At 48.8% G+C, this 13,385-nt stretch overlaps 1 protein-coding gene across 1 annotated transcript in view; it reads right to left on the bottom strand.

The window, feature by feature from the left end:
- Nucleotides 1–13,385, bottom strand: part of STK24 (serine/threonine kinase 24) — an 88,062-nt gene that overhangs the window by 36,093 nt on the left and 38,584 nt on the right. Inside the window, exon 2 of the mRNA XM_043478279.1 lies at nt 9,738–9,968. Coding sequence (XP_043334214.1) covers nt 9,738–9,968 — 231 coding nt within the window. The remainder of the gene's footprint in view (nt 1–9,737; nt 9,969–13,385) is intronic.

The raw sequence follows: 13,385 nt of genomic DNA, 5'->3' as shown, positions 1-13,385 counted from the left end.
ACACCATATTTTAAAAGAAGAAAAAGAAAGAAAGTGAAGCTCCTCAGTCATATGCGACTCTTTGCGGCCTGTTGGACTGTAGCCTACCAGGCTTCTCCGTCCATGGGATTCTCCGGGCAAGAGTACCTGAGTGGGTTGCCATTTCCTTCTCCAGGGGTTCTTCCCGACCAAGGGATTGAACCCAGGTCTCCCACATTGTAGGCACATGCTTTACCCTCTGAGCCACTAGGGAAGCCCTTTAAAAAGATGAATTGTCACAACTGGGACAAAAGGACTCTCAAACGTACCAGTAAAACCTTTCGATTTCATACGCAGGTTTTTCGAAAACATCTCAACCACTTCAACCCTCCGGAAAGGACGAGGAGCTAACCAACTCTTCAGCAGTCAGTCTTCCAGACCCCAAGGGGTCTCAACTGTCAAACCAAAAGGCAACAGCATCACAAAGGCCCCACCCCAGGATGCGAGGGAACGGAGCATCAGGCGCCAGCTGTCAGGAAGGGCTGAGCTGAGGAGGAAGGGGACGGCTCGGACAGTGGGGAGGTGAGCGCCACCTGGCTTTCCACCCTCGGCCGAAGAAGCAGGCCGACGGAGCCACCGGGCCCACAACGCCACCAGGCAATTCCTGGCAGAGACGAGACTGCGTGCGGGCAAAGCAGTGGGAGGGACGGGGCAGCCAGGACCAGGGCTCCAGGGCCGCGCGGGGGCCCGCTGCCCAGCCCCATGGGGGTCTTGGCAGCACAGGCAAGGCCTCTGGGTCTGGGTCGACGTGGGCCTGGCTCCTGGATCAACTCCAAGTCCACGTGGCCCTCATACGTGCGCCATCAGCTCTGCCTTGAGAGCAAAGAAAACCATTTCCCCGTGCCAGGCATGAACCTCTCCCGTGGGACTACACAGGGAACCAGGGGGCAGTAAATACAAATTCAACCCGGCCACAATAAGGTCCTGTGGAGACGACATCTTCCAGCCTGAGAACCAAGGCAGGAGTGCCAGGGTGACCCTGGGCCGGGGCCTGCAGGTCTGCCGTCTGGCCACCCGCTCAAGCTTCCCGAGGGGTCTCCACGGAAAGGCTGCCCCGCGAGCAGACGCCAGGTTCCACGGGACGCTGGTGGTGGGCACTGCAAACACGGACATGTCAGCCGTCGGGGCGAGCCCCGCAGCAGCGACCCGGCTGGAGGCACCCTGCCAGTCGGCCGGGCCACACAGCCTGCGGCTATCCCACCTCCCGCCCCGGCCCCGGGGCTCCGGGAAGCCCGCCCTCCTTCCAGCTCCAGAGGAAAAACCCTGTTTGGTGGGAGGCGCTGAGGTGGCTTCTCCAGCCGAGGTTTTCTGCTCCAGAGAACAAAAGGGTGAGGCTGGGAGCCTCCCAGGTCCCTTTCTGCTCTAATAACCTAGGATATTCTAGCAATTTCTCTGCACGAGACATGTTTGTTTTTTAAATGATTTTACTTATTCATCTAATTTTTGAATGTGTTGGGTCTTCATTGCTGCATGGGCTTCTCTAGTTGCAGGCAGCAGGGGCAACTCTCTGGTAGCGATGTGAAGGCTTCTCATTGCTGTAGCTTCTCTTGTTGTTGGAACCCGGGCTCCAGGGCACGTGGGCTCAGTCGCTGTGGCTTGCAGGCTCTAAAGCACAGGTTCAAGTGTTGTGGTGCAGAGGCTTAGCGGCTCCGTGAACTGAACCCATGTCTCCTGCATTGGCAGGTAGATTCTTTACCAATGAGCTACCAGGGAAGCCTTGTTAAATGGCAAGCCATGCTGAATCACACAGAAAAAACTTGAAAGATCAACGTGTCCATACTCTGTTATTTTGCAGGGAAGGACACATGTCCAGCACCAGGTGACCAACTACAGGGCTGGTTTAACTTGGAGCTGGGACCCCCATCTTCAGAGGCAGGTGGACCATCTCCAGAGCTCGAGCCTGGGGGTCAGAATGGGGGACACGAAGCAAACCAGAGCCCCCTTTTCTAACTAGGCTTCATCTCCAGCTCGCTTTTGATTTTTCTCGAAACCAAATCTGCAGGCCTTTCCCCCCCGCCACCCCCAAACTCCTCTCTCCCAGTCAGACTAGGGCCACGTCATCCCACCAAGCTGCCTGGCCCGAAACACGGAGGCAAAGTATTGAAGTGGAACTTGAAAGCAATGGAGGAAGAAGACTTAATATTACAGTAAATTCAGGATCATGTACGGCTCACCGAGGATGTCCAAGCCCCCCAGAGCCCCACCTTCCTCCCAGGCCTCCTGCCACTTGAGGTGCTTTGCTCCCGTGTGTCTCGGACCGACCCCGACGAAAGTAGAAACAGTTCCAAGCCACACACAGAAATGAAGACCACCCAGGGCCTCTCCCCGCTGCCGTCTGAGTGACTCCGACACATCACTGCCCCTTCTTGCTGGTTCCAAGACACAAACAGTCCACAGACTGCAGACATCTCAGCAACAAAACACACCAGCCAGTTCACCGTGTTCTCAGCTCTGTCACTCCAAGCCAAGTTAGTCCTCCACCCCAGAACCCAGAGACAGTTTAGGAGTCGAGATGCAGAACCGCCAGCCCAAAAGGGAGTCAATATTCGATGATTCCCCCCCACAAAAAAAAAAAAAAAAAAACGATGATCTACCAAACAACCCGCAAAAACACTGCATCAGCATCCCTCCTGACCCATGAGCAGGAAGGAAGTACCCAGGGAGGGAGTCGGCGATGGGAACGCTGTCTGAGGCAAGATCAGGTTCTATTTTCCTGTTCTGTCTGTGAGCACCGTGCAGAATTCAACAGAAGAAAACTGAGGTGTAACAGAAGGGGCTCGGACAGTTCTCAGCTAATAAAGCAACTCTCCGAGCCTCGGCAACAACCAACTACGGAAGACTTTCCCTGCTCTATGAAACCAATTTACTTTCTTAGAAATCAGAAAGGGCATGCTGCAGATTTGGCTATTTGCCATCTACTTACACTGAGATGGAAAGAGAAAAACCACATACCTATCTTTACAATAACAGGGGGGAAAAAAGTACATGCTATGGTTTAAAAACGAAGACCAAAACAGTCTAACCAGGAATAGCAGCAGATTTCTTTAATTTTAAAAAAAAAAAGAGGCCACACATCAAAATTCTATAGCAAATATCCTACTTAAAGAAAAATTTAACGTGCATTTTTTTTTTAAGATCAAGAACAAGACCAGTGTATCCCTCCCATCGCTGCCAGCCCACACAGTTCTAGAGGTCATGGTCATCAAAACATAGGCTATAAAGTGGTGATGTGAATGGACGGGGGCATAGAAAACCATCATTATTTACAGACATGAGCGTATGCATAGAAGACTAGTAAGAGTTCAGCAAGATTGCCAGAAACGATGTGAAAAAGAAAAAAAAAACTCGTCCCCTTAAATAGGTGATAACCAACCTGAAAATATATCACTTAGAACAGCAATAAAAACGTGTCTGGGAACCTGCACAATCTTTCCAGAGGAAAATGTTTACATTGTATTAAAGCTCACATATGAAAACCTAATTTAAAAAATGGACATTCATAGCCAAGCATGGGATGACATAAGATGTCAATTCTCAAAAATCAATTCTGAAACTTCAGTAAGACTTTAAACTGAAAATGTACAAACTCATTCTAAGACATGTGGAAGAAAAAAGGTCTTCAGAGACCTCATATACTTCTTAAAAAGAGCAACAGTTTTTGGATATATGTGGGCAGAGGTGGAGACCATTATCACTCCAGATATTACAACTCAAAACAAGGCCAAGGTAACAATAATTCTCTCACACACACACACAGACCATGAGTGATAACTGGCCCAGGAACAAAACAGAGAAAGAAACAGGCCTAGACATATAAGAGGACTTTGGTATATAACATCACATCAAAGTGGGGAAAATACTATTTTATACAATAATATTATAAAACTTATTTCTACATGGAGAAAAATAAAATCCTCATTTCAAACTGTATGCCAGACAGATAAAAGAGCTAAATGCAAAAGGCAAAATTATAAGGCTGATAAAAGATGAAAATTTTCTTATAATTCTTAACCTTAGGTAACTGGTAGGTTCCTTAAAGAGGATCTCAAAAGCAGAAATCTGAAGGTAAAAACTGATAGATTTAACTACATTAATATTAAGGATTTTTTTCAACAAAGGACACCCTGAAGTCAAAAGAACTGTAACAGAGTCAGAGAAAATACTTGTGGTATCTAAAACTGATAACATTTCAATATACATATCAAGTATTAGAACACAGGAAAACCAATTGAAAACTTAAAAAGATATGAACAAAACTCAACAGAGTAAGAAATCCCAAGGGCTAAGCATTTGTGAAGACACGCAAACCCACTACTGACAGAAATGCAAACGAGCATAATAAAATGCTCTACTGCATTTATGGAATTAGAAAATTTTTTAAAGTTGTTTATCAAGACTGGCAAGGAAGTAGAAAAGTAAGGCCCGACATCATTAACCATGAGGGGCATGCAAACTAAAACCACAATGAGATACCACCTCACCTCCCTGAGGGTGGCCGTCACAGGAATGCAAAGAGAATGCAGAGAAATCAGAATCCCCCTGGTGCAGGTCTTTGGAAAAGAAAACAGCCTGGCAGTTCCTCAGTGTCATACACAGAGTTACCATATGACCCAACAATTTCACTCCTAGGCACATACCCAAGAGAAATGCAATCATGTCAACACAAACACCAGAAAATAATGTTCACGACAACACTGTCCGTGATAGCCCGATAGTGGAAACAGCCCCAGATGTTCATCATCTGCCAAATGGGTAAATAAAATGCAGTGCATTTGTAGAGTGGAATATTATCCAGCAATAGACGGAAATAAAGTACGGACACAGGCTACAAAACGGATGAGCTTTCTGAAACCATCATGCTAATGTATAATCAACCCCATAGCAGAATCGTCTATACTTGCATACAACATCAAAACATGTGAAGGGACTTTCCTGTGTTACTTTTCTGACAAATACAATTGATAAAATTACCCTAAAAGTTCTAGGAACTTAAGAAAAACACTCTTAAGTCAACGATCTGAATGCTTTATTAGACAAGGACTAATGGATGTGCTTCCTTCATACCGATAATGTAACAAAAATGACTGGGAAAAGTAAAGGGTTGACAAACACAGCTTTGTTTTGCCCTGCACCTGATGTGCACTGATTAAACTGGCCTGATGTTTGAGAATATTACAGAAATCATTGTAAAAGAAAATAATAACCCTAGTTTTAATATGCTAAATGTTAAGACTCAAATTTGGCAAGATAACTTTTCCCTTAATTAAAAAAAAATTCTTAAATTAGCATTTACTAAATATCTAACATGCAGACAGTTTACCTATGTGATTTCAATCTTTACAGTAATCCCATAAGATACGAGACAGGTAATCATGAACTAGGATTCAAGACTAAAATCCTGGCTTAAGCAAGAATCTCAAAGTAGAGATTCTAAAACTCTGGCAATCTTCCCAAGACCAGAAAACCTACAGAGTTGAGATGCTGAACAGAATGAGTGACTCTAATGAATGCTACTTAAAAAGAAATCGGGCTTAGATTGATCTATAGCACCTCACTGTCAACTGTTACAATCTTATGTCCTCACAGAGTAACTTAAAGCCAAAGAAGTCCCTCTTTCCTGCACACCACACCCAAACCACTCCTCACTCCCCAACACAGGGTTTCATTATGACCTTGTATTTTCATGGCAGAAAGTCCCAGTGGTATTACATAATGGTTGGGATACGAAAGCTTTTGGTTAATATTCCAGCTGGTTTTAACTTTCCCCAAATTAAACAAACTGCGGTGAATGAAAGGTCTATGGCATCATCTTCAAGACCTTTTCAGGCCTCAGATTCATCAATGTAAGTTTTCACTGTTGCATTATTCCACCTCCTCCCTAAATTGGTGGTGGTGTTTTTGTTTTTACTATGGGGGCGGGGGAACGGCAAGTGGGGGAAGAGACAGGCTACATAGCAACTCTGTAATTTGATTATAGTTACACAGTCAAAATTCGCTCCAATCTGCTGACCTTCAGTAACATTCAATATATTTAGACCACTTATCTATTGTTTTTTAATTTCTCCTTAAGTACAGCACTGAAACAAAAGCATAACTATGCGACTTCTAATGCGAATCCAGCAAGACAGAAACCAGTCTCTGCTCACTTCCTCTTTCCTCAGTCTCGCTGTGTCAAGTTCAGTTCAGTCGCTCAGTCATGTCGACTCTTTGCGACCCCATGGACTGCAGCACGCCAGGCTTCCCTGTCCATCACCAACTCCCGGAGCTTGCTCAAACTCATGTCCATTGAGTCAGTGACGCCATCCAACCTGCCTTCAATATTTCCCAGCATCAGGGTCATTTCCAGTGAGTCAGAGTCCCTTCACACAAGGTGAAACCCTGAGGTCCTCTCCCCGTCACCACTTAAAAGACTAAAAACACTAGCTCTGAAAGCTATGGAGAGTTTTACAAGGCAGGAACAGCCACATCAAACACAGTAATTTTCAACTTTGTGTCAAAGATGCATTCCTCTTACATGTCGATTTAAAGTGTATCTTACTTGACAGCACAGTGGTTGTGGTTTGGTTGCTAAGTTGTGTCCAACTCTTGGGACCCCATGGACAGTAGCCCACCAGGCCCCTCTGTCCATGGGATTCCCCAGGCAAGAATACTGGAGTGGGCTTCTATTTCCTCCTCCAGGGGATCTTCCCCACCCAGGGATGGAACCAGGGTCTCCTGCATTGCAGGCATTTCTTTACTGGCTTGAGCCACAGGGGGAAGCTACTTGACAATATGGGAAGTGAAAGTGAAGTCACTCAGTTGTGTCTGACTCTGAGACCCCATGGACTGTAGCCTGCCAGGCTCTTCCATCCATGGAATTTTCCAGCCAAGAGTCTTGCAGTGGGTTGTTATTCCCTTCTCCAGGGATCTTCCCGACCCAGGGATCGAACCCGGGTCTCCCGCATTGCAAGCAGATGCTTTGCCATCTGAGCCACCAGGGAAGCCCTGACAGCATGGACCATGCTAATCAAGCTACCTAATCCTACGGAGATGGTAGGGAAACAGCCGCTGGCTTATGACTGGAGGGTCTTCCTCTGGACCAAGGCATTTCGTGTGACTCTCTCACAAAAGAGCGGGCAGAACCAGGGGTCTGGATTCTTGTCCTGCTCAAGTTACAGTAGTTAACACTGTTTTAATAAGAGCAGTTCATGGGTTTTCATCAAATGTGACAGGAAGGTTTAAGAAATGAAGGGCAACTTTTCACAACAGTGATATTAGTCCTGGCATTTCTGAGGCAGTTACATTCTCCGCGGGACAATCTGCCTGGTGAAATACATGAAGCACCACAGACAGAATTATTACCGCTCTTCACCCTGCCTGAGCAGAGTGAGCGGAAAGTCACCCCTGGGGTTCTTCCGACTCCCTCTGAGAGCAGATGGCCATGGAAAGGACTGGCTGGCTCAGCACCAAGCCGGTCTGCTCTGCAGCCCTCGACGAGACGGCCCTCCCCAGGCTCTCCCGGGTCGGGTGTGGTCTCGAGGCTGAGCCTGGCCAGGGCTTGTGGGCCCTGGACTGGGTGCAGGAGAACTCCCCACAGGAACCTCCGTTTTCACCCCCAAGCTGACTTAGGGCGGCTGAACACAGCCATACAGGCAGGGGAAGAGCGATCAGAGAAGGAACCTGGGTTCCGAGTAACTGGAGGAAAACCAGCCATGGATCAGGGCTATGCGTGAGCAAGAAATAAACTTCTATTACATTGAGCCATTAAAAACCTAGGGTGTTCATTCCAGGAGCAGCTGACATGAGGTTAACTCATTCACTCGCTGACTCTAGGAGGAGGTTAGACTGACTTGGGATTAGTGGCTCAGGCAAGACAAGACGTGCAGATGGACTCTCTCTGCAGACATGCACAGTCAAGATGATGCCACACTTGGCCACAATAAAGCAATCTACTCGGCACACGGTAAAAATTCCACTGAGGAGCTAAGGCTGAAGGGGACACTTCTGAACCACTGCTCCTGAACTTCCATAGTTAGATATTAGCCGGTATATTCATCAGCAAAAATTTGTGAGGTTCTTTCACACCTTCTTTGCCAAAGCAACCACAATTCATGTTAAAATTACAACACCTGCATACCACATGAAACCCAACTCTGGATTTACTATGAAACTATGTTGAAGTCATTTCTCAAAGGATAAGTGATAATCAGCAGACAGAGTTCAAGGTGAGTCTCTTCAGTCATTAGTTTTTTCTTCTCAATAGAAATTTAACATCAAGAAGACCTCTGCCTTCCCGTGTGGAAGTCACGTGTGCCCTTCTCTTGGGACCATGAAAATGATAGAGCTTATTTACAGCACTTCCCCTTTGCCCCGTCGAGACCCAAGCTGGATGCTCCCCCACGGCAACTGTCATTGCTACCCGCCTCCTTCTTGCTTCCAACCTCAGTGGCTACATCCTCCACTGCAAGGTAATTTGAGATAAATGGAAATAAACCTAGACAACTAAGAAAGGAAATTAACACTCATTAAGTACCCACTACACGCCAGATACTTTCATATACTCAATTTCTATTTACTCTTGGCCACAATGAGGTGTATACCATGATTTTCCATTTTACAAACGAGGAAGCAGGGAAGTTTAAATGCAAAGTCCAGGACAACTGACTCCGAAACTTATTCTTCCCATTTCAAACTGCTACACTTGACCTCTGACATACTGCCACTCTTGAGGCAATGAAAAAAAGACAGCATTACCATCCAATATTTATTTCCTTTAAATATGCATTTCAGTGAATCAACGGCTCACCGATGTCCCATCCTCCCACTTATACCTTATTACCACATTTCCACAAAATCGAAGCCTGCACCAGCCCGCTGACGTCAGAGCAGGCTGACGGCTACAACACGGCAACCCGAGGACAGACCCGGCAGGACGAGGCCCGGCCTTAGGTCACCCGGGCGTTCTGCTGCCTACCCCTCAGGAAGTTCTTTCTACCTGCCGAGTTCTAGTCTCCACAAGGATTATTTCAGAAAGCTTTTCACCAACTCTTTTAAGATTTTTAAAACCCCATTTGAAAATGCAGTAAAACAGATATATGTCAAGGAACCTGAAACACGAGGGACGATCTTAAACTTTCCATGCAGGACTGGGAAACCATCTTTAACAGAATTGTTTCCCACCTGAAGAGCTGCGTGAACATTGAGGACTATTTGTAGTAGTATACTGTAACCACCACTTTAAGTAATTATTTACTAACTGAGAATTCTTCAAAGTCAAACGGAGATAAACTAGCTCACTAATCAACATTCTCAGTCCTCAGCAGTTTAAAAAAGAAAAAAAGACCCTAAATTAAAACACATTTGATATGAAAATATCAAAAGACTCATATTCTGAGGTTGGCCTGAGTCTTCATCACAAACCATGCTAAAATTAGTTGATGAGTGGTTGTCATTATACTAGCTTAAAAAAAATGCACTTTTGATGACAAGGTCTTACTCAGAAACGCTTTCTTATTTGAAAGGGAATTTCAACATCAAACACTTTCTACTGAAAATACATTTCCGTCAGTGACATTTAAGATGAGAGAACCATCGAAGCCGGATCCTTCCACTGCAAAGGTCAGGACACTTCTTCCTCTGAGACGCTACTGTGCTATTTATTGAAATCCTTCCCGACCGCAGCTCACATCTCAGTCAGGCGCGGCCCGATGGAAACGCACGTTTGCATCTTTGAGCCTTACCTTCAGATAGGATCCATAATATTTGGTTACGTAGGGACTGTCACACTGACTCAGCACTGTGATTTCCTGCTGAATGTCCTCGATCTCATCTTCTGCCTCCTCCAGGTCAATGATTTTTATGGCGACCACTTTCTGAGTCCGATTGTCAATGCCTTTGAACACCTCGCCGAAAGAGCCCTTTCCGATTTTCTCCAGTTTGGTAAAAAGCTCTTCTGGATCAGCTTTTAGGTTCTGCAGGAGAGAAGGAAAAGGGAAACTTCAGTAACTCACAGGGGTACTTGGATAACATCTGTGTATTAACAACGTCCAGACCATGGTCTTTCTAAGGACGCATTCGTTTTCCTTAAGGATCAGGCTGGTGGTGATCACAGGTCTTCACACTCAGGACACACACATTTCTCAATCTCACCTGCATGTGCAAGTTACACTATCAAACACAGCAAATGTGCAAACAGGAACAGTGACCCAGCTCAATTATAGAAACTGAGGAAGGCTCCAGCTTTTGTATAAACAAATATCAAACCACTTATTTGAACAGATATATGGATTTATTGAAAAATCACTCGTGTCTAAGCAGAAATTCTACTTTTCTCCCTACACCCCGCCCCAACTTTTTTAATTTGGGTAGGTATATACTGAAACATAGGTTAATCAGCAACATCATGTAACAGAGAAAAAGACAACACCCTGGCTTGTTTCAGAGCAGGCCATGTCCAGCAAACACAGTCCCATGCACCTGCACTTAACTGCTGCTGCCTTAGCCTAAATATTTAACCGGATCCCAGGAAACAATAAGGAACTGTTTTCTTTGTCAGGTAAACGTCATACCCTTGAAATGGCTTCTGAAGGCTCGTAACCACCAATCTGAGTAGTTGAAAAACACGTATCACCTATACCTCATAAGGTTTAGCTCTAAGGACCCCAGGGCCCACCCTAACGGCTCCCTTGACCAGAGAGAAGGGTGAGCAGCCGAGTTCTGCGTGGGCAGCACCTGTCACCCCCCAGGAGGGAGTGAGGGGTGACACTCGGGGAGCCAGGGGTCCTTCCCATCCTAGGGATCCTTCCCACCTTAACCACGAGGAGCTGCTCAGGCTACCCTCCCTGTGAAACAGTGGGGAGGAGGGCCGAAAGGAGGAGCAAGAACAACGGACCCACAGAAAGTAAGGGTCAGACACAGAGCCGGCAGCGTGGGTGGCTCTGGGTTAACCGGGCCCTCCCACCAACCCGCCGTCCTGGGGGACCCCACGGAGCTGCCCCCAGCAGGGCTCCCAAGGGCCTTCGAGTCCACCCTCCGCTGCCCCGGGACGTGGCTTCAACCAGGAGCCCCTCCTCGGCGTGCCGCACCTCCCCTCCGCCCCACCACCTGCCTCCGCTGTGGGCAACACACTCAGGTGTCTCCCACTGAAACACCACTGTCGCCGTGCTTCAGGGCGCCGTCTCCCCAGCAAGTTCCCGGAGAGTCATCAGAGCCACCAGCACCCGCGGCCCCAACATCACAGGCCGGCTCTGGCTTCGGCTCCTCCACAAGGATGCCCCCGCCGCCCCGCTCTGCTCCCCACTGGTCCTCCTCTAGCCTCCCTGGCTCCAGAAGCCTCTTCAGGCGCAGGGCCGTCATCCCGGGCGGCCCCCCAGGCTCCACACTTGGCCTCCTGCCCATTCTCTCCTCCTCCTCCCAGGATTAGGATCCATGCTCCCCAAACCTGGCCGGTGAGAATCACCTGGGACACTCAGAGATCCCCAAACACTCACAGTCATGGACGGGGAGGGGATGAGGAGGAGGCTGTGTGATCTCCATATTTATCTTGTGTGTATCTGGTAACTTTCAAACTGCTGGCTGCAATCCGGCCTTTGGAGCTATGCCTCCCAGATCAACTGCTGGCTGATACCTCCTCCCCTGAGCCTGCAGACTGTCACAATCAGGCCTCCAGCTTCGAAACGATCCCTCCCTGAGCCCGAACCCCTCCTGCACTGTGCCTGCTGCTCCCCTCGAACGCCAGCTGGCCCTGCGATTTCCTGCAACGCTGGGCTAGGCTAAGCCTGTGGCCCTGCAGCTGCACCTCCGTTGGCCCCTCAGGAGGCCTGGGCTGGCTGCCGGCAGGGAGAACCCAGGCCCGGGTCAGACAGCCGGCCGACTGCAGGCACAGGCAGGGACGCCCAGTGTCCTCGCTGCCCGACCCGGGCCAGGCCAGCAGCTCTCCCGCCGACCCCGGGCAGCGAGCGAGCCCTGTGGAAAAGCACCAGGGCAACCCGAGGAATCGGGAGAAACACTAAATCACTGTGTGTTTCAGGCACAAAATTCTGGGGTGATGTGTCACCCAACGGATAACGGAATCAACAGAGATCGCTGACCACTGCCAGACAAAAGTGTCCATTCCTGAGGACAGGGTCCAGACAGACAGACTTTCTGTACTCGGGAGAGGAGTGTGTCATTTCAATAAACTGCCTCTTTCCCTTGTGCTGGGTTTAAGACCCCGTAGGAAAAAACAGCTGTTTCCACTACTGCCTTGACCCTCCTCCCTGAGGCCCTTTCCCAAGCATCCGCACCCATAAGGCCAGTGCAGGTCTCGCACCTGCCCAAGTGTGGCGCGGCATCCCACACTCTGCCATTGGGCCACCAGCCATAAACCGAACCAAAACCCAAGAAGAGAGCCACAGACTCCCCTGGTGGTGCAGCAGATGGGAGCACCTGCTAACCCAGGAGACACAGGCTCCATCTCTGGCCCGGGAAGCTCCCACCTGCCCCAGAGCAACTAAGCCTGTGGGCAACAACTACTGCGCCTGCGCTCGATACCCCTGGAGCTACCGCTGCTGAGTCCGCACACAACTGCTGAAGCCCGCGAGCTTGGAGCCTGTGCTTTGCAACGAGAGAAGCCACCGCAATCGAGAAGCTGGTGCGCGGCAAAGAAAGAGTGCCTCTTTCCACAACCAGAGAAAGCCTGAGTGCAGCAACAGAGACCCAGTGCCACCGAAAAATACATAAATTTTTAAAAAGAAGAAGGGAGCCATCTGTCAGAACGGTGACGGCAGAGCCCTGAACAAGCAAGGGTCCCCGCCCTTCGGCAGTTCTCGCACAAGACCGCCACCAAGCACTGCAGCCCTGCAGCCCGTGCAGCGCGGTCAGGAAATCAAAGCCAGAGATGACCTAGTGCACAAAGGAACGTCAAGATTCTGCTGCCAGAATCTGCTCTCCGAGGACAGGAGATCTCCTGGGAAGGAGCGGTGTCACCCTGCCGACCATCTCGACAATTCTCTTTTCAGAGAGGTCTAAGCTGAACCAAGCGCTGGTCATCACCCGAGGTTAGAAAGGCCTGCCCTTCACCCCACCCATCCCCCATGTGCCTGAAAGGCAACCAGCTCCCAGGCAGGAGTCAGGACACACAAAGGCTCGGCCTTCTCTGAGCAGGGGAAAGCCAGGACCCTTCCCCACCGTTCCCCTCTCCTAGGGCAACGAGCTGGGGGATTTGGGCAGAGACCGGGGTGCGGGGGGGGCGGGGATGCTGCCTGCACACCCCCCCTCTTCAGGTTCCAGACCAGTCACTCAAGAACATCACTTCGATGCCCAGTGGAACTTTCCCAGTCCCGCAGCTGAGCCAGGAGATCATCACTCCATGGCCGAGGGCATGTGAGTCTCACAAACTCGCTCACTAA

Source organism: Cervus canadensis, chromosome 9, assembly GCF_019320065.1.
Source record: "Cervus canadensis isolate Bull #8, Minnesota chromosome 9, ASM1932006v1, whole genome shotgun sequence".
Taxonomy (NCBI): domain Eukaryota; kingdom Metazoa; phylum Chordata; class Mammalia; order Artiodactyla; family Cervidae; genus Cervus; species Cervus canadensis.
This window is presented reverse-complemented; position numbering and strand designations above follow the sequence as displayed.